The sequence below is a fragment of the Neoarius graeffei genome, chromosome 3 (genome assembly GCF_027579695.1).
Source record: "Neoarius graeffei isolate fNeoGra1 chromosome 3, fNeoGra1.pri, whole genome shotgun sequence".
Classification (NCBI taxonomy): Eukaryota; Metazoa; Chordata; class Actinopteri; order Siluriformes; family Ariidae; genus Neoarius; species Neoarius graeffei.
The window spans coordinates 47,668,784-47,695,450 of record NC_083571.1 but is presented as its reverse complement, the minus strand read 5'-3'; the positions used below and the strand labels follow the sequence as shown (position 1 = coordinate 47,695,450).

The 26,667-nt window shown below is 39.5% G+C and overlaps 1 protein-coding gene across 1 annotated transcript in view; it reads right to left on the bottom strand.

Moving 5' to 3' along the window:
• The window catches only part of LOC132882561 (ATP-binding cassette sub-family C member 2-like), a 153,401-nt gene that overhangs the window by 73,391 nt on the left and 53,343 nt on the right, over positions 1-26,667 (bottom strand). The window contains exons 13-21 of the mRNA XM_060915655.1: positions 25,197-25,281; positions 24,377-24,443; positions 22,344-22,470; positions 20,783-20,959; positions 16,172-16,339; positions 13,981-14,161; positions 5,572-5,719; positions 4,972-5,074; positions 323-545 (exon numbers count right to left, since the gene is read on the bottom strand). Of these exons, the coding sequence (XP_060771638.1) occupies positions 323-545; positions 4,972-5,074; positions 5,572-5,719; positions 13,981-14,161; positions 16,172-16,339; positions 20,783-20,959; positions 22,344-22,470; positions 24,377-24,443; positions 25,197-25,281 (1,279 nt within the window). The remainder of the gene's footprint in view (positions 1-322; positions 546-4,971; positions 5,075-5,571; positions 5,720-13,980; positions 14,162-16,171; positions 16,340-20,782; positions 20,960-22,343; positions 22,471-24,376; positions 24,444-25,196; positions 25,282-26,667) is intronic.

The following is a 26,667-nucleotide window of genomic DNA, read 5'->3' as shown; positions in this document are numbered from 1 at the left end:
AAATCCATACCCTGCATTTATTCTGGTTTCGACTTCATCTTGCACTGTTAGCGAGTTTGTCTCCAACATCTCGACTCTGTTTGTTGTCTGTTCTATTTCATAAAATATATGCAAACTAGTAGTCGAATTTAAATAACAAACCACAGTAATCCTGAACAGGCACTTACTAAGGACGAATGAAGGGGTGGGGGAAAAATACTGCGTATCCTATTTGTACCTGCATAGATGTTGGTTGTAAATAATGCATTTGTATTTCCTAACATCCCAAGCACACACATTTCATTTTCATGAAGCATTTCTGATGAACGTGTAAATACAGTACCCTGTGCCACTCCAAGTGCTCCAAAGACCCCAATTCGCATATCTCTAACATGGCCAGGGTAGCTGCTTCCATTGGGGTACTTCAGAGCATCATTGGTCCAGTCACTCAGCCATATGTTCTGACCTGTGAAGGCTATATTTTGGAGGAAGTAAATGGTAATGAACGTGATGGTGAAGACCCAGCCAGAAGCTCTCAGGTATTGTAGGAAAACAGAAAATTTGACCTGGTGGGATAAAAAAGTAGGAGTTGAGTTGCAGTAGTTTTGTTCAAGCCTGTGTCCAAATAAAAAGTGCACTCATGACTTTTTGAGTGTTTCGTCTCTGCACATGAGCACATTAAAATGACTTTTTCAACCTGATTATCACACTTTACAAATAATAATAATAATAATAATAATAATAATAATAATAGAAGATTCAAAATGTGAGATATGAAGTATTTGTCGATTTGTTGACTACATGTATATGGGAAAAGTGATTGTCATTCACGGCTTGTTTCAGGGCTCAAATTTGACCAACTGAAAGACACCATAGCAGCATATTGCATTAGGTTTACGGTCATTTAGCACAAAAGGCTTTTCGCACAAGTCTTCAAGTCTTTGCCCTTATCAAAAAGAATTACACTTCAAGTTCATTTTATTAAGTATACTTAAGTAAAGTTAAAGTATATTTCCTTAAGTGTACTTTTGTATACTAAGTATACTGATATCAATGTACTTACAGTATACTTGTAAGTAAGCTAATCTAATACTTTGTGGGACTAAATTGGCCCACTTTTAGTTTATAAAAAGTATACTTCAAGTCTAAGAGAAGTAAACTCTGAGTATACAACTAGTATTTTTTATTTTGTACTGCAAGTATACCACAAGTAAACTTATATACTAATAGTTTACGAGTTCTATACTTGTAGTCCACTCTTTAGTTTACAAAAGCATACTTCATAGTATACTGGAAATATATTATGAGTTCACTTGTTTTATACTTCTAGTCCACTTTTTAGTTTACTAAAGTATACTTTGTAGTATACTGGAAATATACTATTGGTTTACTCGTTACACATTTCTAGTCGACTTTTTAGTTTATAAAAGTATACACTTAGCATATTGGAAATAAACTATTAGTTACTGGTTATATACATCAAGTCCACTTTTTAGTTTTGAAGTAAACTGCAATTACCCTTCCAGGTATACTATTAGTTTTCTAGCCCTAACCCTTACCTCATGCACACTACCAGTAGACAATTTAAGTGTTTTGTACTTTAAGGTATGATGAAGTTCACAAAATAACAACAGATACTCAGGATGAAGAACATATTCATTTTCTTTAAAAATCAAAATTTAAAGCAACATTGTATTAAATGCCAAAGTATAAAAACATGGCAATGACAACTGAAATTAACATACAGTGGGGCAAAAAAGTATTTAGTCAGTCACCAATTGTGCAAGTTCTCCCACTTAAAAAGATGAGAGAGGCCTGTAATTTTCATCATAGGTATACCTCAACTATGAGAGACAAAATGAGGGAAAAAAATCCAGAAAATCACAGTGTCTGATTTTTAAAGAATTTATTTCCAAATTATGGTGGAAAATAAGTATTTGGTCAATAACAAAAGTTCATCTCAATACTTTGTTATATACCCTTTGTTGGCAATGACAGAGGTCAAACATTTTCTGTAAGTCTTCACAAGGTTTTCACACATCGTTGCTGGTATTTTGGCCCATTCCTCCATGCAGATCTCCTCTAGAGCAGTGATGTTTTGAGGCCATCACTGGGCAACATGGACTTTCAACTCCCTCCAAAGATTTTCTATGGGGTTGAGATCTGGAGACTGGCTAGGCCACTCCAGGACCTTGAAATGCTTCTTACGAAGCCACTCCTTCGTTGCCCGGGCGGTGTGTTTAGGATCATCATCATGCTGAAAGACCCAGCCACGTTTCATCTTCAATGCCCTTGCTGATGGAAGGAGGTTTTCACTCAAAATCTTACGATACATGGCCCCATTCATTCTTTCCTTTACACGGATCAGTCGTCCTGGTCCCTTTGCAGAAAAACAGCCCCAAAGCATGATGTTTCCACCCCCATGCTTCACAGTAGGTATGGTGTTCTTTGGATGCAACTCAGCATTCTTTCTCCTCCAAACACGACAAGTTGAGTTTTTACCAAAAAGTTCTATTTTGGTTTCATCTGACCATATGACATTCTCCCAATCCTCTTCTGGATCATCCAAATGCTCCCTAGCAAACTTCAGACGGGCCTGGACATGTACTGGCTTAAGCAGGGGGACACGTCTGGTACTGCAGGATTTGAGTCCCTGGCGGCGTAGTGTGTTACTGATGGTAGCCTTTGTTACTTTGGTCCCAGCTCTCTGCAGGTCATTCACTAGGTCCCCCCGTGTGGTTCTAGGATTTTTGCTCACCGTTCTTGTGATCATTTTGACCCCACGGGGTGAGATCTTGCATGGAGCCCCAGATCGAGGGAGATTATCAGTGGTCTTGTACGTCTTCCATTTTCTAATAATTGCTCCCACAGTTGATTTCTTCACACCAAGCTGCTTACCTATTGCAGATTCAGTCTTCCCAGCCTGGTGCAGGTCTACAATTTTGTTTCTGGTGTCCTTTGACAGCTCTTTGGTCTTGGCCATAGTGGAGTTTGGAGTGTGACTGTTTGAGGTTGTGGACAGGTGTCTTTTATACTGATGAGTTCAAACAGGTGCCATTAATACAGGTAACGAGTGGAGGACAGAGGAGCCTCTTAAAGAAGAAGTTATGTACAGGTCTGTGAGAGCCAGAAATCTTGCTTGTTTGTAGGTGACCAAATACTTATTTTACCGAGGAATTTACCAATTAATTCATTAAAAATCCTACAATGTGATTTCCTGGATTCTTTCCCCCCATTCTGTCTCTCATAGTTGAAGTGTACCTATGATGAAAATTGCAGGCCTCTCTCATCTTTTTAAGTGGGAGAACTTGCACAATTGGTGGCTGACTAAATACTTTTTTGCCCCACTGTACAAGCTATAAAGAAAAATAAATAAAAAGATTAATTATTCCACTCAGGAGAAATAAAAAAAAAAAACTTATATGGAGCCACAGACATACATAAGAGTCAACAATGCTGTCTAACCCGCAAAGAGCAGTGACAGAACTAGTGCAAAGGCGGAAGAAATATTGCAAATGTCTGAACTATGAAATGTGTGAACTACAAGTTCTTTACCATTGTACATGTAGATTTAAAAGATGCTGCCGTATATCACAAAAAGCCAATATGTGTGAAAAAGAAGTATTTTATAGGCTACTATCAAAAGGATAAGCACAACTACAGGGCAAGTACACTTAAGAAGAAGAAAGAAGAAGAAACATTTATTTGTCACATGCACACTTCAAGCACAGTGAAATTCATCCTCTGCATTTAACCCATCTGAAGCAGTGAACACACGCACACACTCAGAGCAGTGGGCAGCCACACCAGAGTGCCCGGGGAGCAGTCAGGGGTCAGGTACCTTGCTCAAGGGCACCTCAGCCCAAGGCCGCCCCATGTTAACCTAACTGCATGTCTTTGGATTGTGGGGGAAACCGGAGCACCCGGAGGAAACCCACGCAGACATGGGGAGAACATGCAAACTCCACACAGAAAGGCCCTCGCCGGCCGCAAGGCACAAATATTTTATTACACTTTTACTAAGTATATCTTGATCAAAAGTTTAAGATTAATATGCTTAGACTTTTCGATATACTTTTCAGTATAAGCCAAGTATACTTCTGTATAACTTTATTCAGTATATCTCTAATAGGTAAATAAAAAGTAAACTGAAAGCATACGCTCTGATTTTTAGTTTAAAAGTAGTATACTAGAAGCACACTTGAATAAACTGATTTTTTATAAGGGTGAGCACAAGTTTTAAGAACATTTCATCTTTATTATAAATACCTACTGATCATGTTTAAAGATGTTTAATGGATTTTGGATTTTTGTCAGCTTCTTTTCGCTAACAATCTCAACTTGTAGACTCGTCAGCATAGCTTCACTTTGTGGCTTTGTTAGTCAAATACATACAAAAACAGTTATATGTGATATCAAATGGACTTTGAGTAATTTTGAGTACGTTTTTAGGATTCGATTTCGCTCTTAGGTGGCAAAACACACACTGTCAAGCAGGGCAACAGACATAATCCTGCAGTGAATTATTTTGGGAAGCATGTAAATTATTGACGGTCAGTGGAGTTTGTGATATGATCAGAAGTGACAGTGAAGGTGCCCACAATTCAAGGTTTCTTATGACTTAACTACAAATATCTAAACACAGCAAAGAATTGGATTTTCAGTCCACGTTTCAGGAGTAACTTGTCAACAACTGATCCAGAGCAGCAGAAAACAAAAGTTTAGTATTTGACGGTAATTCTGGATTCTCATCCCTAAACAATCATAATAAACCCCTTGCTATATCAAGAAGAGCATTTTATTTCGATTATTGTGACCATTCCATATGAAAATAAGAGTTGTGCGAGAGGACTTTTGTGCTAAATGACTGGATACCTTGCGTTGCTTTCATGAACAAGTGTCTCTTGATTAAAACAACTCAAATCTAGAGCTTTCAGAGTTTTCTCAGAAATAAAATTAAGGTATGGAAAATTCTGATTTTTCTTAACATACCTTTCCAGTCTCCATTGTTTCCTTTTCAATCAGCTGCTGCCCTTTCTTGCACTCTTCTGGAGCTTTTTTAGATTTAGCCGAACTGTTCTTTCTTACTTTTATGCTAATTGAAGGGGAAGCAATTGATGTTAACATGTTAGCAAACATTCTGCACTGCACAGATTACTCATAGAATGTTCCACTGAGAGACACACACATCCATCCATCCATCCATCCATCCATTATCTGTGGACGCTTATCCTGTACAAGGTCGCGGGCAAGCTGGAGCCTATCCCAGCTGACTATGGGTGAGAGGCAGGACACACACATCTGGGGTTCATTAGAAGTCTGAGGAAGTCTTAGACTGTAATAAGGATATCTGAGGGGAGATGCTTTTAAATATGGTGTGTTCGGAGTATGATGACTGTACCTGCTAAAGCATATGGCAGGTGAGTGCTGTCCCCTGGAGATAAAGGACCTAGCGCTAGTTGCTTGGCAACCAAACCTAGCATTTAGCCTTTGTTTTTGTTTGACAATATAGAAGTGCGTTTCTATATACCATACACTCAGAAGTGTCTGTACTCTGACAAATTATTAGGAGCATGTGATGTCTAAACAAACCTGCCATTGCGCATTGCATTGGACTGGCTGTGACGTAAGCTGTTTTCTCTCTTCAGTATGACAGAGACTACATCCTCAGCAGAACAATCAGGTTGTGGCTCCTGACTCTCAGGAACAATGTCAACCTCCTCAACATCTGAAACTGAGTCTGTGAAAAGCAATACAATGAACAATGAATGCTGTCAAGTGGAAGGGTTTGAAAAAAAATGTATATATACATACACATGCACATTTTTTTCAAACCCTTCCACAAACAAACAAACAAACTTTGCCGCTTATATATATATATATATATATATATATATATATATATATATATATATATATATATATATATATATATATATAAGCGGCAAAGTTTGTTTGTCTTGAGCTAACGTTGCCATTTCTTGACGGAATTTCACCAAATTTGGCAAGTAGGTCCAGGGATGACCCGGAATTTTGCAGATATAAACAAACTTCATGTACAGGCCCCCAAGGAGGTCCATGGGAAGCACAACATCTACCCAGCCCCTCCCTCAATGCCTTTCACGTTACATTTATCAACACAAACTCTCAACAGATTTTCACTAAACTTGGCATGTAGGTACAGGAGATAGCCACAAATTGGCAGAACTCAGAAATTCCATATTTGGGCCCCAGGGGGTCCCTGGTGGGCCCCTGGGTGGTGGATATTTGGATTTTTGTTTGTCTTGGGTTAACATCACCATTTCTCAATGCATCTTCACCAAATTTGACATGGAAGTCTGGGGCAACCCAGAATTTTGCAAAACCTGGGTAACCTGCTAGTGTGTGTGTGTATGTACATATATAATATATTACACACACACATACACAGAGAGATCAGCTATAACATTAAAACCACAGACAGGTGAAGTGAATAACATTGATTGTCATTACAATGGCACCTGTCAAGGGGTGGGATATATTAGGCAGCAAGAGAACAGTCAGTTCTTGAAGTTGATATGTTGGAAGCAGGAAAAATGTGCAAGCGTAAGGATCTGAGTGACTTTGGCAAGGGCCAAATTATTACTGCTGGATGACTGGGTCTGAGCATCTCCAAAATGGTACATCTTGTGGGGTGTTCTCGGCATAGACATCCTATTATTACGTAGACAGAGCGTTGGCTGTTCTGACACGAGAAATACGGTCACCATCTTGGAGTGGTGAGATAAGCGCGAGATACTCATATATATCAAGGTAACGTCTATTACTGCACCATACTACACGACTGAAGAAGAAGACAAGAGACAAGATGCCAGGCTGGTGCTCAGCGTACTCGTGCTGAAACGAGCGAACCATTTCAAACAGAAGCAGGGGGATTACTTTTCACAAGTAAGATTTAACATTACCGTACTATTTGTTGTTGTTTTTTTTTAAATAGTATATTACCAGAGCTGAGAAGGAGCTAAGAGACTTAAATCGTCATCAGGTAGCACTAGTCTAATACATAAGAATATGACAATAATAGACATGAATGAAATTAAATATGATAAAGTTGAAATAAATGATGAAGAAATTATGATGATTGTGAACGCCAACGGGTATAAATGTACAGTCTAGATTGTGTTAGGGGTAGGGCTGTTAACCTACGTTAACCTGTCAAATTTTTCTCGGTTTCAAAAAAAAAAGTTTGTCGGTTAAAGTAACCTGTAAATAACAGTAGAGGAAATGCTACAAGATTACACTTCGCCATCTCATTCCATGATCTTTTCGAGAGAAGTGAGCGAACAAATTGTTCCTCATACACAACTATTTATAACAGATGAGGCGTGTTGCAATAAACGGTTATTGTTTGACAGTTAAAAAGATACAAAGTCGCTGCGGTAAGGTAACGTCAACCAACTGATTTAGAACTGTCACTTAGTTAAATCATGGAATACAATGCGCGTGCCTGATATGCACAGCATCATGGGAGATTGAGTTTACTACCACGTAACACCACAACTTTGTTTTTACTAAACCACAGCACAATGAACTAGCACTTACATCATCATCAATCTCTTGACACTTTTGAAGGTTTCCCAAGGACAAAGACTTGAGGAAGAAGTAGGAAGTGGCTTTGAGGAGAGAAGGATTTACTGCAAGTGACCATTCAATAGTCTGCAGTCAACATTTTAAGCAGGCTGATTTTGATCGGACGGGTCAGATTGTCCGACTACGTCATGGAGCTATTCCATCCCTTTTCAGCTTCCCGGTTCACCTCCAAAAAGTAGATGTATCACCATAAGGCTCTTAGCATTCATACATGTAAACATTATATTGTCAAACAAACCTATCCTTTTATATATTGTATTATTCATGATGTTTCTTCAATTCAGTTGGTGAAGGGCAGGGCTACATCTACCGCCAGAAAAGCTGAAGAAAGCCTGTATGTGGCCTCTGAAGATTCCCCAGAAATGGCAACCTCACACCCACAACCTCAGCCTAATGATGTGAGTATTTCTAATTTAAATGTCATATCTTAATGTTTCTGGACATATTAAAATCTCACTTGTTTTGCCGCAACTCATTTGGCACACTCAAAAATAACTTGTTTTTATATGTGATGACTACTCGAAAGAATGTGGATGTGAGCCATAAACTAGTGGTGTCAAGGTGATATTTGTGAAGTGAAAAATTACTTATACCATGTTCATCCCTCTTTCTTCTAGGACCATAGCTATTCCTTGCCTGCGTCTCCTCCTGCTCTTAAGACCAAACTCAATGAAGCCTTGGCAAGAGTAGAAAGTCTGGAGCGAGAGCGAAAGAATGCCATCTCCAGAGAAAAGAGGGCAAAGATGACAGTGAAGACTCTTTTGGGGGATTTGAGGGAAAAGAACCTCATTAATGAAGAGCTCAGTGAGAAGCTTTCATTCTACTCGGGTAAGAAAAGATGAGCACTTAGAAAATCATGCACATTTTTAAACTAGAATATACTTGGTTTATATCTGAAGGGGACTAATTCTACTTTGCTCAAAACATTTCAGATCTTAAGTTGGACTTCGTTCCAAAGCAGGGCCATGAGTATACACAGGTCTGCAGAGAGTTTGCTCTGACACTCCATCTTCATGGTCCAAAAGCATACCGATATCTCAGAGAGATTCGACATTTTCCCCTCCCACATCCAAAAACATTGCAAAGATAGGTACAAACTCGAATATGAATTAATTTTTAGATATTTGAATGGTGTGTCCATTATCCCTTGCATACTGATATAACACGTTAAAGCTTTTTATCATTATTTTAACAGGTGGTTGCGCTCAGTGGATGCCAAGCCTGGCCTGAACAAACTGATGATGGATATGCTGGAGAGACGATGCCAGGAAGACCCGGCTACATATGGATGCGTTTCTCTCATGTTGGATGCCATGCCCATCAAAAAACATGTGCAGTATAATCCACATGCGGAGTCAATGTCTGGTTTTGTAGACATGGGTGATGGAAACAGTGAGACTGATGTTGCTACGGAGGCCCTTGTGTTCATGGTGGTTGGCCTACAAGGATATTGGAAGGCTCCCATTGCATACTTCCTGACCAAGTCTCTCTCTCCAGAACCACAAGGGGTGCTTCTCAGTCAGGCTTTGGAGGAGTTGCATGCATGTGGTATTCGGGTGGTATTCGTTACAATGGATGGGCATGCCTCGAATGTCAGCATGTGCAACCAACTTGGGTGTGACCTGAAGGGGGACCCACGAGAGCCACTTCAAACCAGTTTCCCACACCCGGTGACTGGCGAGAAAGTATTTGTAATCATGGATGCTTGCCACATGCTCAAGTTGACACGTAGTATGTTGCAGGTAAATGAGGATTGTTGTAGACCTATTTGCACAAGTTATGCCTCTGCTGCTAAAAGTTATCAAGATATTGCGGTCTGTCCATTTCACAGTTATGGCTGGATGTGATGACCATTATTTTGCAGTTTGTACAGTGCAGTCCAGTGACCGATTCTTATTCTACAGGCATACAGTCCAATTGTCAGATCCACCGGGCAGATCCATTGGAGGTACATCAATCATCTCCATGAATTGCAAAAAAAGGATGGACTGCATGCTGCCAAGAAGCTTACAGACAAGCATGTCTACTTTGAAAATAGCAAAATGAGGGTGAACCTGGCTGCACAAACACTGAGTCGCTCTGTCAGTGGCTCTCTGCACAATGAGGGATCTTGGCTACCCTCAGTTTAAGGACTGTGAGGCAACAGCAGAATTCATTGAGGTAATACAATTACTAATACTAGAACCAAGTACCTTTTTGTTTGTTTGTTTGTTTGTTTTTTAATTAGTGCATGCCCATCCATCCGGTGTAACTGTAGTACAGGAAAGAAGGAAGTCAAGCAAATACTACATTAAAGGCCAAAAGCTATGTGTGTGTGCAAGTGTAGAGGAGTGAATGTGTGTAAAGTCAGTATAGTGTGTGTTTAAACAATGTGCCTGATACCTTATGGTTACCGATATGTTTTTGTAGATTATTGACAGGCTCTTTGACACATTGAATGGACGTAATCCTCGTGCCAAAGGATACAAAGCTCCTTTGAGTGCTGTTAATTGGACGGAGCAGAAAGCATTTTTGTCAAGAGCTAGGGAGTACTTGCTCACTTTGGTGACAAAAGATGGAGTTCCCCTTCACCGGTCTAAGAGGTCAATTAAGTAGTGTGTGTTAAGTTCACTGCACAGTTCACATATGCATCGAGTTCCTAAGATGCTCCATTGTTTCCTTATGCATCGAGTTCCTAAGATGCTCTGTTGTTCCCTTATGCATCGAGTTCGTAAGATGCTCCATTGTTCTGTTATGCATCGTGTTCGTAAGATGCTCCTTTGTATGAACAAAATCACATGGTGCTTCCAAGGAGCATCTTGTTTCACTATTGTCAGAGTAATGCAACTATATTCACTTGCAGGTACTTGTCAGTCATAGGATTCGTCATCAATATTGACACCCTCATGCAGATGATTCCGGAACTGCTCCAGGTTCAGCGCTACGTGCTTACGTACAGGTTTAGCCAGGACCACTTGGAGCTACTATTTAATTCCATCAGAGCGTCGGGTAGGGTTGATCTTTTTCAGATATGCCAAATGAATATCTATGTTTTATGAATAATGTATGTATGTTGTGATTGTTTTCCTTACAAGGTGGATGTAACAACAATCCCACCGCACGCCAGTTCCAGAACATCTTCCGTCGCCTCATGGTTCAGTGTGGGGTCTCACCCAGTGAGACTGGAAATGTGGCAGCCCTTGATGAGACCGTGTCCCTGTCTGCTGTGGAGATGTCCACTGTGGAAAGTGTTGAAGAGTTTCCATCTCCATTTGCTAACATTTCAGCCCTTGTTTCCGACCATAGCTATCTTCCCACTCGTTTTGGTGGACTGGTGGAAAATGCTGTGGTGTATATACAGTAGCAGGATTTGTTGTAAGGAAGGTTCTTCACAGGCTGTCCTGTAATGTGTGCCGATGGAGCTTGGTTAGAGATGCTGTGCCAGCTTCGTTTGACAAGAACTTTCATCTTCTAACACTGAAGAACAACGGCGGACTAGTGATTCCGTCATTAGGCACAGTGAAGGTTTGATTTTATCTTGTTTTTTTGTACCTGTTAGTCTTTGAATACTAAAATTATTATGTTCTCTGTTCTGTAAAATGTCTTTAAGCATTATAATAATTACTATTTTAATTATTATAAGGTGCTAAGAGCTGCAGAGAGGGTGATCCGAGCTACTTCAACGCAAGTTCGGGCTCCTAAGGTGGAAGGAGTCCTTCACATCGTCAGAGGGGAAATTGGGTCAGAGGATGTCTTCATGCTGGGGTCACACATTGACGAGACACAGTTTGGCATAGACAACCACCACTATGATTTGATAGCCCTGGTAGTGTCTGCATTTTTAAAGATAAGGCTGCACCACATCGCTAAGCTCGCCTCTATCGAGCTTCAGAAAGAAAGCACGAGGAAGAGGCTGTGCAAAACAGTGCTCTTTCAGGGCTTTTAGTCCACCACTCTGTCTGACCACCACCACAGCTCCTCTGCCACCACTCTGTCTGACCACCACCACAGACAGCATGCCCCTCTGCCACCACTCTGTCTGACCACCATCACAGCTCCTCTGCCACCACTCTGTCTGACCACCACCACAGACAGCATGCCCCTCTGCCACCACTTTGTCTGACCACCACTACAGACAGCATGCTCCTCTGCCACAAAAGCCAAAAAAGGTTGCACCCCTCATTTGCAGAGAGTACAGGAAAGTGGCTCCTATACTGTCTGCAAGGGGATGTATGGGGGATGCAAGTGACCGAAAGGCAATGGAGGAATGGGTGGCCTGCTGTAAGTGTGATAAGTGGTTTCACGAGTCATGTTTTAATGTTGTATGCTAATATTATATATATTGTTATTAAATGTTTATTCATATACTACCTTTTTTATTTATTTACTAGTTTATTCATTTACTACATTGTTATATTTTTTATGTTTGACATTAATTTGTTATAAATAAATGTTTTGATATGCTTTAAAACAAACAAAAAAAATGTTTGTGGTCAATATATGGTCATCACACATTGTCCTGCATACCAAACTCAACCTGAATACATCAGCTTTGCTGAAGGGGCTGTCAGATTGTGTTGAAGGATGTAAAAGGCTCTTATAAATTCACTGACTAGATTAATTTCCCCTTTGATATGTTCTTAACAATCTTTTTAAAGAAAATATACACACATTTGAATCATTATAACGGATTTAGATTGTTAAAACCGCATTTTATTTAAAAAAGTGTCCCACTTTACCTGAATTTACCCTATCCATTGCAACAGATTGGTGGTTGTAGCCGATAGAAAAACGTTAAGCTGTTTATATCTAATGTATTTAGTATTCACACATTTTTTGTAGGATATTAATCACCGTTTCCTCAACTTCAACAATCTCCGACGTCTGTTCACTTAATATCAGGATATTCTATTAACGTGAAGCCAACTATGAATAATAACCCCGCCGCTATCCTTTATCATAGCTACATGTATGACAAAAAAATGCGAGCCAGTGCTGCCAGCGCATTACACTGAGTGCAGCGTATCACTACTCCAAGATGGCGGCCCCGTGTCTCGTCAGCGCTTTTAGAATTTACGTTGGATGCTCCGTCTACGTAATAATAGGATGTCTATGGTTCTCGGTATGCAGTGATTAGTACCTAACAAAAGAGGTCCAAGGAAGGACAACTGGTGAACCGGCGACATGGTCACAAACTGCTGAAAAAGTCAAAGCTTGCTAAAATAGAAAGGTGTCAACATGAACTTTTTCAGCAGTTTGTGCTACAGTAGCTCTTCTGTGGGATTGGATCATGGGATTGATTCATGCCCCATGCGAATCAATGAGCCTTCGACACCCATGACCCTGTCGTCAGTTCACCAGTTGTCCTTCCTTGGACCACTTTTGTTAGGTACTAACCACTGCAGACCAGGAACACCCCACAAGATGTGCCATTTTGGAGATGCTCAGACCCGGTCATCCAGCCATCACAATGTGGCCCTTGTCAAAGTTGCTCAGATCCTTATGCTTGCCCATTTTTCCATTGTCCATAACCACTTATCCTGTGCAGGGTTGTGGGCAAGCTGGAGCCTATCCCAGCTAACTATGGGTGAGAGGCGGGGTACACCCTGGACAAGTCGCCAGGTCATCTCAGGGCTGACACATAGAGACAAACAACCATTCACACTCACATTTACATTCATACCTAAGGTCAATTTAGAGCCACCAATTAACCTAACTGCATGTCTTTGGACCGTGGGGGAAATCGGAGCACCCAGAGGAAACTCACGCAGACACGGGGAGAACATGCAAACTCCACACAGAAAGATCCCCATCGGCCACCAGGCTCAAACCCAGAACCTTCTTGCTGTGAGACGACAGTGCTAACCACTACACCGCCATGCCGCCTGTTTAAACATTCATAGCAAATTAAATGTTTTGTTTTGCAAAAAAGTCAAAAAGATTTAGGATTTTTTTTTTCTATGAACCTACTTGTCCACCAGCCAACTACAAATAAAACTAGAGGGGCACTTGGTAGAGTTCATACCTCTGCCAAGCTACATGTTCAGATTTGCACCAAAATCTAATCAATTGTTGCTTGGCCTGTGGCTCACCTTTCCTCAAAATTTCATCAAAATCCATTCACTCCTTTTTGAGTTACATTGGGAACAGATAAACAAATAAACAGAGGTCAAAACATAGCCTCCTCCAGCACAGTTGGCAGAAGTTAAAATAATAGCACAGACACGAAGGTTCCATGTGGCAGGCGTCCCAAGCTACTGATTTGTCCAATCCTAGTATATAAGATCATCAAATGTGTATAGATGGGCATGAGTTCATACTATATGGGTGAAACTGCACTTTAATTTATTGGATATTAGTGTTCTTGCCACACTAATCCAGTGAAGGGCTTACCTTTTTGTGCATTAGACTTGTTCTCCTCTTCAGAATATGTGTCCAAGAACTCAGAGAAAGCTCTCTTGCTGGCACGTAAACTGTGATACGACCCAACTTCTGACACAACGCCATCCACTAAGACTACTATTTCATCAACATGTGGCAGGAAGCTGATCCCATGGGTTATCAGGATACGAGTCTGAAAAACAAAGCAACAAAACATTTCAGAATAACATTTATATAGAATAAACAGTCAGTCTGAACAGAAAAATCTCCAGTATAGTACCAATACTTGGGATGTTGTTGTTGTTGTTATTATTATTACTACTCATGCACGTTTGTGTATTTGCTCATGAAACAGGGTTATGTCAAGCTGAAATTGCTGCAATTTGTCACATTTTTAACGCATTTTGTTCAACAAACAAACAAACAAACAAACAAACAAACAAACAAACAAACATTGTTAAAAAAGCTGTGTCCAAACTCTCAGGAGGTAATAGTAATGGCATAAAAAGGACATCAGTTCACAATCAGCAAAAAAGCTTTTTTATGTCAGTTTTTTTTTCTGTTTAACAAAAGGCATTAGAAATGCAATGAATTGTGGCAACTTCAGCTTGACATTACACCGTTTCACACAAACATGCATGTGAGCCATGAAAACACACATTTAAATCAGTGAAATATAATAAATAAATGCTACACTATTTAACAAGAGTACTCTGAGAGCACAATATCCCCCACTGGTAACAATGCCATAACTCTGGTAAAATGCGACTGAATGGAACAAAATTGCAATACGCATATTACCGACATATAACAAAGAATCCTCTCAAGTTTCGTGAAATTCCTCCAAAAATTGTGAGGGAAGTTGATTTCAGAAAGCAAGCACACCTTGATGAAATTGCCAAAGTACAAGTTTGTGAATAATCAAGGGCATAACTCTGGTACAATTTGCCCAAATTAAACAAAATTTCAATATGCGTATAACTGTCATATAATAAAGCCTTTTGCCAAGTTTGGTGAAATTCCTCCACAAATTGTGAGAGGAGTTGATTTCAGAAGAACGTACACCCTCATGAAATTGTCAAGGTACAAGTTATTTAATCAAGGGTCAAAACTCTGGTAAACTTTTCACAAACTTTATTAAAATCACAATATGTGTATTACCATCATATAACAAGGCCTTTTGCCAAGCTTCGAGAAATTCACCCAAAAATTGTGAGAGGAGTTGATGTCAGAAGGCAAGCACACCTTCATGAAAATGTAAAAGTACAAGATTGTTAATCAAGGGCCACAACTCTGGTAAAATGTGACCCAATTTAACAAAATTACAATATGCATACTACTGACATACATCAATCCCTCTTGTCAAGTTTCATGAAATTCCTCTAAAAATTGTGAGAGGAGTTGTTTTCCCTTCCCAGGACGGACGGATGGACAGACGGATGGGCATCGCCATGACATAATCCCCCTTCGGGCCTTTCGGCCAGCGGGGAATAAAAATGGATTGTTTGTTCAGGACATCCCATCTCACACAATTATGACGCAGTGATATGATTCTCTCTGACCAATCTGTAGGAGTGTTTTCATGTCACCTTTTGGTATCGCCTCAGCTCTCTTGGAACCTCAATGGAGGTGATACAAAAAAAAAAAAAAAACAGTTCACAGGTAATATCCACAACTTTGGAGCAATGGTAAACTAAAAAAGTTGAGTCGAGCTGGTACCATGCAGTGGAAAAGGGTCATAAGAGACCCAAACCTGTTCCAACATGACAATGCTCCTGTGCACAAAGTGATTTCCAGAAGGACATGCCTCCTTTAAGTCTTAAATGTAATGTTCAACAAGCACATGGGTGTAATTGGTCAGGTGTCCACGTATATTCAGAAGCAGGAAAGTCTAGTATATGTCCTTATCTAGCTGAAGAGAAGATTAAAAGACAAAGACCATTTTTCCAAAATAAAGACCTCAAAAGTATATCAATTGTATCAAATAACAATAATTTGCATGAATTTATTTGCATCTACCTTTTCATCTATTCATTCAACCCGGTGAGCAAGTTGCTGGATCGAAGTTACAGCACAAATCTGTTATGCTGTAAGACTAAACCATTCTGAAATAGCAGGTATACTCTGACAGCAACTATCATTCACTGATTTAGCTATAACAGTACAATTCACAAACCTCCACTGACCGAGGTAGTTCACATACCTTATTTTTAAACAGGCCATTGGGTCCAATCACTTTATCAAACAGATGTTTTCCCACATGAGCGTCAACAGCAGAGAGTGGGTCGTCCAACAGGATCACATCAGCAGAGCTGTAGGCCGCTCGAGCCAAACTCACTCGCTGCTTCTGCCCTCCACTCAGATTGATACCCTGTAAGTATACAATGTATGAATTGATTGATTGTCAAGAAGAACCAAAAGCACAATTTAATTTGGGGCTAATTAGTGGGATTCATTTGATCACAAATTCAAACTGAGCTACAAAAATTCTAATTCTGAACACACAACTGACATATTTCAACAGTTTAAAACTTAATCTACTTGCACTGATAGAATACTCTCGAGCCCCTGGTATTAACATGTGTCTTGAGCCAAACAGAGTTGCCAAATTTACCACAAGCAACACAAAGCAAAACGAAATACACCGCCATCTTGGTTAGCCCAGTATAAAAGCTCCAAAGACATGTATACATTGCTCTCAATTATTGCCACACCTTGTAAAGATTAGTCAAAAGGGGTCAGAAAAAAATCCATCTTTTGGTGAAGTCACTTCATCTCACACTGAAAAAATGAGAAAAATCCAATCTTTAATTGAAATAAATCTATCCAGAGAAAACCACATCCCTCATCAAGAAATAATTATTTTCAACAAAAACACCTGTGCCACTATTATTGTCACCCAGGAAATTATAACAAACACAGTGTAACTGAAGCCTGTTTCCCATTTAAATTGTGCATTTTTGAGTTGATTGGAGTGTGTAGGAACTTTCAAGCTGTAATCCATGACTTCCTGATTACATACATGTCAACCTATATGGAATGTCCGTATTTTATACGGATTTGATTCAATAAACGTAGTATACGGGCGTACAAATAAAGTTATACGGATTCTTTAAAAAAAACTTCAATATTTATTTAGAGCTGTAATCAATTCCCACGATGATAAAAGAGCGCATAACATTTACAAACGTACTGTACACCACAGAAAGCACAAACAGCCAGTAAAGAGTCTTATGAAATCGCGCGTTATCTTGTGGTAGCGAGACTTCGTTCCACTTCTGATCATGCACACCGCATTGCGAGAATCCCGCCAACCAGGAAGTAACATTTTGTTTGAAACACGTATTTCCACCTGAGCGACTTTCACTAGCGACTGAAAAGATTCTGAATGGGCACTCCGGCAAGATCAACACAGACACTTGCTGTGACATGCAGCCGAGTGAGGTATTGGTGCAGACTGCTAAAAAAAGCTGTCATGGAGTACAATTCAGAACATTAGAGTGACACTTTGTGTTTTTGTCAAACATTGGAGCTTTGTATTCATTCTGAAGGTTTATTGTTATTAATATTGAATAAAAAGTAACTGGGATATATCATTGTTAATTATCATTCAAATTTTAGGTAAATTATTTTAATTTGCATTTTATAAGGATTTTATAAGGGAAATACGGATTTTGGAGGTTGGTTATACAGGTTTGATTGACCAAAGGTTGACATGTATGTGATTAACTGGGGAACAAATATGAAGAGAAACAGAGGCCAAATTCCATTAGTCATTCATCAACATGGGAAAGATAAGAGAACAGAAACCAAATGAGGGAGAAGTGTGTTGACCTTCATAAGTCAGGGAATGGTTATTAAAAAAATAGCTACTCGCCTGAAAATGTCCATTTCTACTGTTAGGGCAATAATAAAAATGTGGACACCAACTAGAACTGTTACAAACTTACCTGGAAGAGGACCCAAGTTTATTTGCCCCCACATACAGTGAGGAGGAGGGTAAGGGGGGGGGGGGGGGGAATCCCCAAGGATCACTGTTGGTGAATTACAAGAAAAAGTACTATCTTGGCATTTCCAAGTCTCCAAAATCACCATTAGATGCCACCTCCATGCCAACAGATTATTTGGAAGGTTTGCCAGAAAAAAAGCCTTTTCTGTCAGTTAAGCACAAACATAAGCACCTGAAGTTTGCAAAATGCTACTACAACTTTGACTGGAACTGTGTTCTATGGTCTGTTGTAACAAAAATGGAGCTTTTTGGCAATAAACACTCAAGGTGGGTTTGGTGTAAAAAGAAGGATGGCTATAATGAAAAAAACCTGATCCCAACTGTCAAATATGGTGGAAGGTTTGTCATGTTTTGGGGTTGTTTTTCCTCCAAAGGCCCTGGAAACCTCGTTAGGGTACATGGCATCATGAACTCCATGAAATACCAGAACCTTTTAAATCTAAATCTGGCTGCCTCTGGCAGGAAACTAAAACTGGGTCAGCAATGGCTCTTCCAGCAGGATAATGATCCGAAGCATATGTCCAAGTCAACACAGAAATTGTTCACTGAGCACAGAATCAAGCTTGTGTCATGGCCATCTCAGTCCCCTGACCTGAATCCCAGTGAAAACTTGTGGGCTGAGCTGAAAAAGAGAGTGCACAAGACAGGGCTGAGGACCCTGGATGATCTGGAGAGATTGTGTAAATATATCCAACCTTACAAAATGTTATAGGAGAGACTCAGTGCTGTTTTACTGGCAAAGGGAGGTTGTATAGAGTATTAGATGCAGGGGTGACAATAATAGTGCTACAGGTGTTTTTGTTGAAAATAATTATTTCTTGATGAGGGATTTGTTTTTCTCTGAATACATTTTCCTTGATTCCTCGAGACGCAGGTGTAAAAACTGCCTAGTTGTTTGGCTTCAACCTTTCAGAACTACACTATGATATACCCTTTCTACTATTTCATACTCTTCCTGCGTGATTTGAATGTCAGTATCAGACAGCATCACAGATTATATGCACAGTGTATTTAACCCAACATTAGCGTATGAGATGTCACTCAAAACTGATATCACTGTATTTACATACACGAGACTATCAATGCAGAAACTAACATATTTGTGGGTGGCAATTATATCAATTATTAATGACCAAGCATTCCAAATCTATCTAAACCTTCACTCATGCATGTTCCATATTGCTGGGTTTCAGTCACCTGACTTTTCTTAGAAGTTTTACCAGAAGTGAAATAGCTGGTGGTCTAAACAGCTGCCATAGTGCAAACAACTAGCAATAACTTATCAGAGTATGCTCGTAATCTAGAAGCCACTGCTCGCTTTAGATATATTCAGAAGATTACTATGTGCAGTGGAATCGACCCCTACAGTCTGGGAAAGAAGGATTTGTCATACGATCTCGAAAACTACCCTTCAGTCGAGTTCCCCAACATCTCAAACTATCTGGTGTTGAAGACTTCCTTCTACACCGCACAACAGATGAAAGCGTGGAAGAGTATGGAAGCTTATGACTTTTTTGTATGTGGCTGGGTAAAGGACCTCGGTATCAAGTCGCTGCCGAATGAATCCTGTATTGTTTTTGCCAGTGTAAGTATGGTTTTTTTTTAAGCTTTTCATTCACGTCTTTACAACGAAGTGCTGCAAGTTGAAGTGTAAACAAACAACAGTTCGCTTGATTCTCACTTGTGTTGGCTCTTATCTTTCACGTAAATCATTCACAAAGATCATCAGAAACCCATTTAAAAACCTGGAGCCTAGTTAAACAAGACGGAGAAGTGATCACAGCGCATTGTAACTGTATGCCTGGGTAAGAATTTTGTTGCAATCTTCACGCATATGGACTTTGTGAGGAGTAAACAAAGAAACAGCCGGGGACTTTGGCGCTTTGTGACTAACAAGAAAAGTACTTGGAAAACACTAAGGGCATAGCTGAGAGGGATATACAAACCTTTCACGAAGAAGTGATCACTGCAAACTTGAGCATGCTTCGACTCGGCTCCCTTCGATTTCAGTGAGAGGTTCAAAAGACACCTTTCTGGACGTCTTTTTGTGAAATCCTGTGTTCGTTCACACTTTTTTTTTTATTAGTTCACGGGGAACCCTGAAGAAACTTTTATCAGTTTCACGGTTTGATCGATTCGAACAACCTAAAACAACGCAAGAGTAAGGCATTTTTCATGCTAGCAATGCACCTTCTCCGTACAAATACTTGGTCAACTGAACTTTGGTAGACCACCAGCTAAAGTTTTGAATAACTAATGAGGCGGATGTGATGTCACGTGAAACCCAGCAATACTGTATGTGAAGAATAAAACACGACATTGGTATGATCCAGTTCGTGTTACAACCTGTGCCATCTTTGCAAAGTGGATTATTTTCTGATACCATCGCATCCTGAAGTGTTTTATTCCTTTCATATAACAACAATTTGCCTTTGATTTCACTTTTTCATTGATTAATGAACAACACATTGTGCTTACCATTGAATGTTATGGAACATTTTTTTCTCTCGGTCTTGAATTTAATAAGACAGCAAATAACGCAGTTCATCATGTTACCAAGAAAACTGAAAGTACAAATTCCTGTCGTGACTTTTTTTTTTCAGAAAACCTCACTATATTAACATTATTCTGCAATTCTGTCTGTTTATTATTTGCCTTAGATTAGATCAATCATCCACCATACATGTCCCTGTGAACGAGGTGTTACTATAGAAATGATAACTTTAGAACAAGTACATTCATATAATGCATTTGAATTATAGCTGGCACAATTTTCAATCAACATAGCAAAAGACTTTTCATTACCTTCTCTCCGATTTCAGTCTGAGCTCCACCAGGAAGTAATTCCAGGTCTGGTTGTAATGCACAGGCCTCCACTATAGTCTGAAACTTCTGCTCGTCTTCAGCCGAGCCAAACAGGATGTTATCCTTTAGAGTAGCGTTCTGAATCCAGGCCTGCTGTGGCACGTACGCAACAGATCCCTGAGTGAAGAAGTGAAAGCAGAACAGACAGAGAAAACAAGGTAGCACTTTATTTAAAAAGCACATTCCTAGAGTTTGATGTTGATATAAGTTCTTTCTGAGAGCTGACAAACCTACTTAAGTACTGCATTTCTAAAGGCTAGTTCCAGTGTGCTAGCTGTCATAAAGGTTACATTTATCAATTCTGACATCAAGTCATTTCACCTGAGTAAAATGACATTGATTTTCATAGGCTGTTTTACGATGCTCTCCAGGTTGACTTATTTTAAATTCAACTCTTATTTAGGGGTTTCATACTTATGCACACTCCAGATTTCTGTTTTTCATCTTAATTATTGCTTGTGTCACAATAAAAAAAAAAAAAAGCACTTAAAGTGGTAGGCATGCTGTGTAAATCAAATGGTGCTAACCCCCCCACCCAAAAAAAAAAAGAATTTTAATTCCAGCTTATAATGCGACAAAACAGGACAAACACCAAGGGGGATGAATACTTTCGCAAAACACTGTAAATAAAGCTTCACATGTATTAACAAATCACACATTTCTGGAAATGGGGTTTGTAAATGTTTGCTTCGTTGAAGAATCTAAAATATGAAACATATATTTTTTTTCACCTCATAGCAAGAAGGTTCTGGGTTCAAGCCCAGCGGCCGACGAGGGCCTTTCTGTGTGGAGTTTGCATGTTCTCCCCGTGTTTACGTGGGTTTCCTCCGGGTGCTCCAGTTTCCCCCACAGTCCAAAGACATGCAGGTTAGGCTAATTGGTGGTGCTAAATTGACCGTAGGTGTGAATGTGAATGGTTGTTTGTTTCTATGTGTCAGCCCTACAATGATCTGGCAACTTGTCCAGGGTGTACCCCGCCTCTCGCCCATAGTGAGCTGGGATAGGATCCAGCTTGCCTGCAACCCTGTACAGGATAAACGGTTACGGATAATGGATGGATAGATGTATATTTTGTTTCACACTTTTTGTTCACCACATAATTCCCTGTGTGTTCCATGTGTTATGTCACAGTTTTGATGTCAGTATTGTTCTACAATGTACAAAATCTCTGTAGGGATCCCTTTCCATGTTGTCAGACACTTACAATAATATTATGAGCCTGTCAGGGGTGAAAACAAGCAGTTTAATCTGACGGGGATGTTTGCCCGATAGGATTATGTTGTATAGCCATTTTACAGTTGCTGGTTATAGTGTTCGAACTCAATACTGGCCCGATTTCAATTGTTTTAGTCCATAGTAAATATTTGGACCCAAGGAGATGGAAAAATCAGATCCAGATTAAAAGATCCTGGAATTTTCCTTTCAAGTGCCTGTGTTTCCTCCAGATCTGCATGCTGGCTAGTGTAGTGCACAAATGGCAGCTATTCATCTGCCTCACTACCTTGATATGGACAGAGCCAGAGAGGTTGTGCATTTCCCCGAGCAGAGCTGAGATCAGAGAGGATTTGCCTGAACCCACTGCTCCCACCACAGCCACAAGCCAACCTGGTTTAATATCCAGAGACACGCTGAGGAAACACACAGAGATATATTTTTCAAATGCAAAGCTATATACATCACTGTCACATTGTCTTCATTTCATTTCATTTCATTTCATTTCAGGGAGTTTGACTGAATGGTCAGCAGGCCAAGCTTTCATTTACACTGGCGTCAAAATTAAAGACATGAAATCCCATCTACAACAGCAGAAACCAATAGGACAAATATTTCGAATCACACATGTTGGTTCAGAAGTGGTCTTTGAAAGGTGACTATGAACCTGAAGTATACTGAGCACAAAAGACTGCACTGATGAAATCATGATGGCATTATTGAATTCTTGGGTTTCAGTCACGTGACTTTTCTTAGTGATTTCACTTCCGGTAAAACAGCTGGTGGTCTAGCAAACCAAAACGGCTGCCGTAGTGCAAACAACTAGCGATAACTTATCAGAGTATGCTCGTAATCTAGAAGCCACTGCTCACTTTAGATATATTCAGAAGATTACTATGTGCAATGGAATCGACCCCTACAGTCTGGGAAAGAAGGATTTGTCATACAATCTCGAAAACTACCCTTCAGTTGAGTTCCCCGACATCTCGAACTATCTGATGTTGCAGACATCCTTCTACACCGCAAAACAGATGAAAGTGTGGAAGAGTATGGAGGCTTATGACTTTTTTGTATGTGGCTGGGTAAAGGACCTCGGTATCAAGTCGCTGCCGAATGAATCCTGTATTGTTTTTGCCTGTGTAAGTATGTTTTTTTTATGCTTTTCGTTCACGTCTTTACAACAAAGCGCTGCAAGTTGAAGTGTAAACAAACAACAGTTCACTTGATTTTCACTTGTGTTGGCTCTTATCTTTCAGGTAAATCATTCACAAAGATCATCAGAAACCCCTTTAAAGACCTGGATCTTAGTTAAACAAGATGGAGAAGTGATCACAGCGCATTGTAACTGTATGGCTGGGTAAGAATTTTGTCATGACCTTCAAGCATATGGACTTTGTGAGGAGTAAACAAAGAAACAGCTGGGGACTTTAGCGCTTTGTGACTAAAAAAAGTACCATAAAATAATGATACATAGCAAGAAAAGTACTTGGAAAACACTAAGGACATAGCTGATAGGGAGATACAAACCTTTCACCAAGTGATCACTGCAAACTCGAGCACGCTTCGACTCGGCTCCCTTCGATTTCAGTGATAGGTTCAAAAGCCACTTTTTTCGATGTCTTTTTGTGAAATCCTGTGTTCATTCACCCTTTTTTATTAGTTCACAGGGAACCCTGAAGGAACTTTTATCAGTTTCATGGTTTGATCGAGTCGAACAACCTAAAACAACGCAAGCATGAGGCATTTTTCATGCGAGCAATGCACCTTCCCTATACAAACGCTTTGTCAACGGCGCTTTGGTAGACCACCAGCTAAAGTTTTGAATAACTAATGAGGCGGATGTAACGTCACTTAAAACTCAATGTCCAGTATGACTCAACTGAGCAGGTAAAACACACACTCATGATAACATGCACACAACATGACAGCACTGGTAAACTTAACTGAGCAAACATAAATGCAGGACTGCAATGAGGCAAATGTTGAGTAATTCCTGTCATAGTAATTTCCAGGTGCTGTTTTTTTTTTTTTTTTTGCAATGCATTATTCCATAATATGTGGTTGTATGTGCTGTGAGTAGAAGGCAGGAGTAATTTTCTGAATAAGAAAACTATTTAGTCAGTAAATGTATTGTTATTGTTAGTCATCTTGTGTGTCATCTCAGCACAGATTAAGTCTTCCATTGTGCTTTGGATTTCCTTCGATCAGAAACGAAAGCTATAGTCTAAAAGCATGAAGCAGAAATCAAGGTCAACTAGAATCAATGGCCCAATGTTGTGACTTGCAGGCTGACAGAAGGAGCAATAAAAAAAAAATACACACTTCTTCAGAATTGGTTCAGAATCAATCCCCCACGTAAAAGTGCCGTTGCTCACACTTACTGCTGTGCCTGTTCAAAAAAAAAAAGAATCAGAGAACAAAAAAATCATATCTTCTAAAAATCATATTAGTTTTCCAATTACTAGAAAAATACGTGACTGTCTTGGCCTTAAGGTTTTTTTTTTTTGTCATTTTAAACATTATAAATACACAAATTCCTCTTGTACAGGAAACAAGATTACCTTTTTTTTTTTTTACATATTAACATAATTACAGAGTGCAGCAAATGCTTACTAATATATTTTTGAAAATTTCATTTAAATGCCTGATGTATGGCTAATTCTCACATGTATACTGTATGCTTCTGATGTTTTAAGCTAATCAGGGGTGGTAAATTAAGAGCTGGTAAATCAATAACAGCTAACCAATATCATAAAATAATAAAACTCAGTTTAATACAGGGGAAGAGGCATTAGGACGTATTCAGAGTTGAGTTGAGACAATTTTGAAAATGCACATACGCAAGTGTTTGGACCTCAAGACTAAAGTATTATGTAAAGGTCTGAGGCACATGCAAAGAAATTCTGGAAAGCAAAGATGTCCTCAAAATGCATGAAACTTTTTTTGGGGAAAAAAAGTCTTTAGTCTGACTTGTTATCAATAAAAATCTGGCAACCATAAAGACATGAAATAACACAGGTGATTTTTGATCACTGAAATGGTGCACCCTGAGAACGAACAACAAGAAGGTGTGTAATACATTTCTAAAGACAAGGAACTTTGTCTGAAGGTGGATAATTATGTATAATTCGATCATGAGTACCCTTGTTATTGTTCTGCTGCACTGCCAGTGTGCCCAGATCCTCTCCACCAAGAAATTTCTCCAGCCGTTTTTTGGATACATTTGTCTTTAAAGAAAAGAACAAAAAGGAATTTCAACTGCATGAAATATGTATAGCTTTATATGTCGTATACATACAGTGTGTGTGTGTGTAAGTTTACATACAGTGACATGAATGTCATCTTAGATATGAATATCATGGCAATATTTAGCCTTTCAGTAATTTCTTTGAACTGTTCCTTTTCTGTGGCAGAACGTACAGCATACATCTTTAATTTAAAAAAATAAAATACTAGAATTTGGTGCACAAGTTTTAATTTTCTTTGGGTTTTCTGAAATCAACACAGGGTCAAAATTATACATACAGGGTCAAAAATTTACATACGCTCACTTAGATTATTAATTCAGAGGTGCTGAAACTTCCAAAATGTATCTTATCTTGCCAAGCCCGAGGTCTCTTAACTTCCTGTTAGTGATCATGATGGAATACAGCTGGTAGCTTCTCTGTGCCTTCATAAAAAGGGTTTGTTTACAGCACTCATTAGATTGACCAACACACAATACAATGGGAAAGTCCAAGGAGCTCAGTGCAGATCTGAGAAAGATGATTGCAGATATACACAACTCCAGAATGTCTCTTGGAGCCATTTCTAAACAACTGCAAATTCCAAGATCAGTTCAAACAATTGTATCCAAGTTATTGTGAGGTGTAGTCACTTTGCCAAGCCACTTTGCTTCAAGAAAACCCAAACTGTCACCCTCAGCTAAAAGGAAGTTGGTTTGGATGGTCAGGAACAACCTGGGAACCACCATGGCACAGCCCTGCCATGAACGGGAAGCTGATGGATCACTGTCTACGGTTCAGATCACTATGGACCAAGAGGCTGCTATCCAAGAAATAACCCCCTACTCCAAAATTGACACTTTCAAGCTTAACTAAAGTTTGAAGCTGACCGCACGGACAAAGAAAAAGCCTTCTGGAGGATAGCTGTATGGTCAGATGAGACAAAGATTGAGTTGCTTGTCCACAATGACCACCATGTACAGAGGGACACTGTACCAGCTGGTGGTGGTGGTAGGATCATCAAGCTCTGGGGCTGTTTTACTGCCAGTGGAACTGGTTCATTGCACAAAGTGGATGGAATAATGAAGAAGGAGGACTACCTCAGAATTATTCAGCATAAACCATCAGAAACTTTAACACGACTTGGGAGTTACAACAGGACAATGAACCCAAACATGCATCAGAGCTGGTTATGGAGGATAAAGCAGGCTAATATTAATCTTAAAACAAGTCCTAACTTCAACCCTATTGAAAATGTATGGACCGTGCTTATAAGTCGAGTCCATGGCAAGAAAAAAAAAACTAATTTCATTGATCTTTACCAATTCTACCATGAAGAGTCATGAAATATCCAACCAGAATTCTGCCAGAAGCTTGTTCATGGTAAAC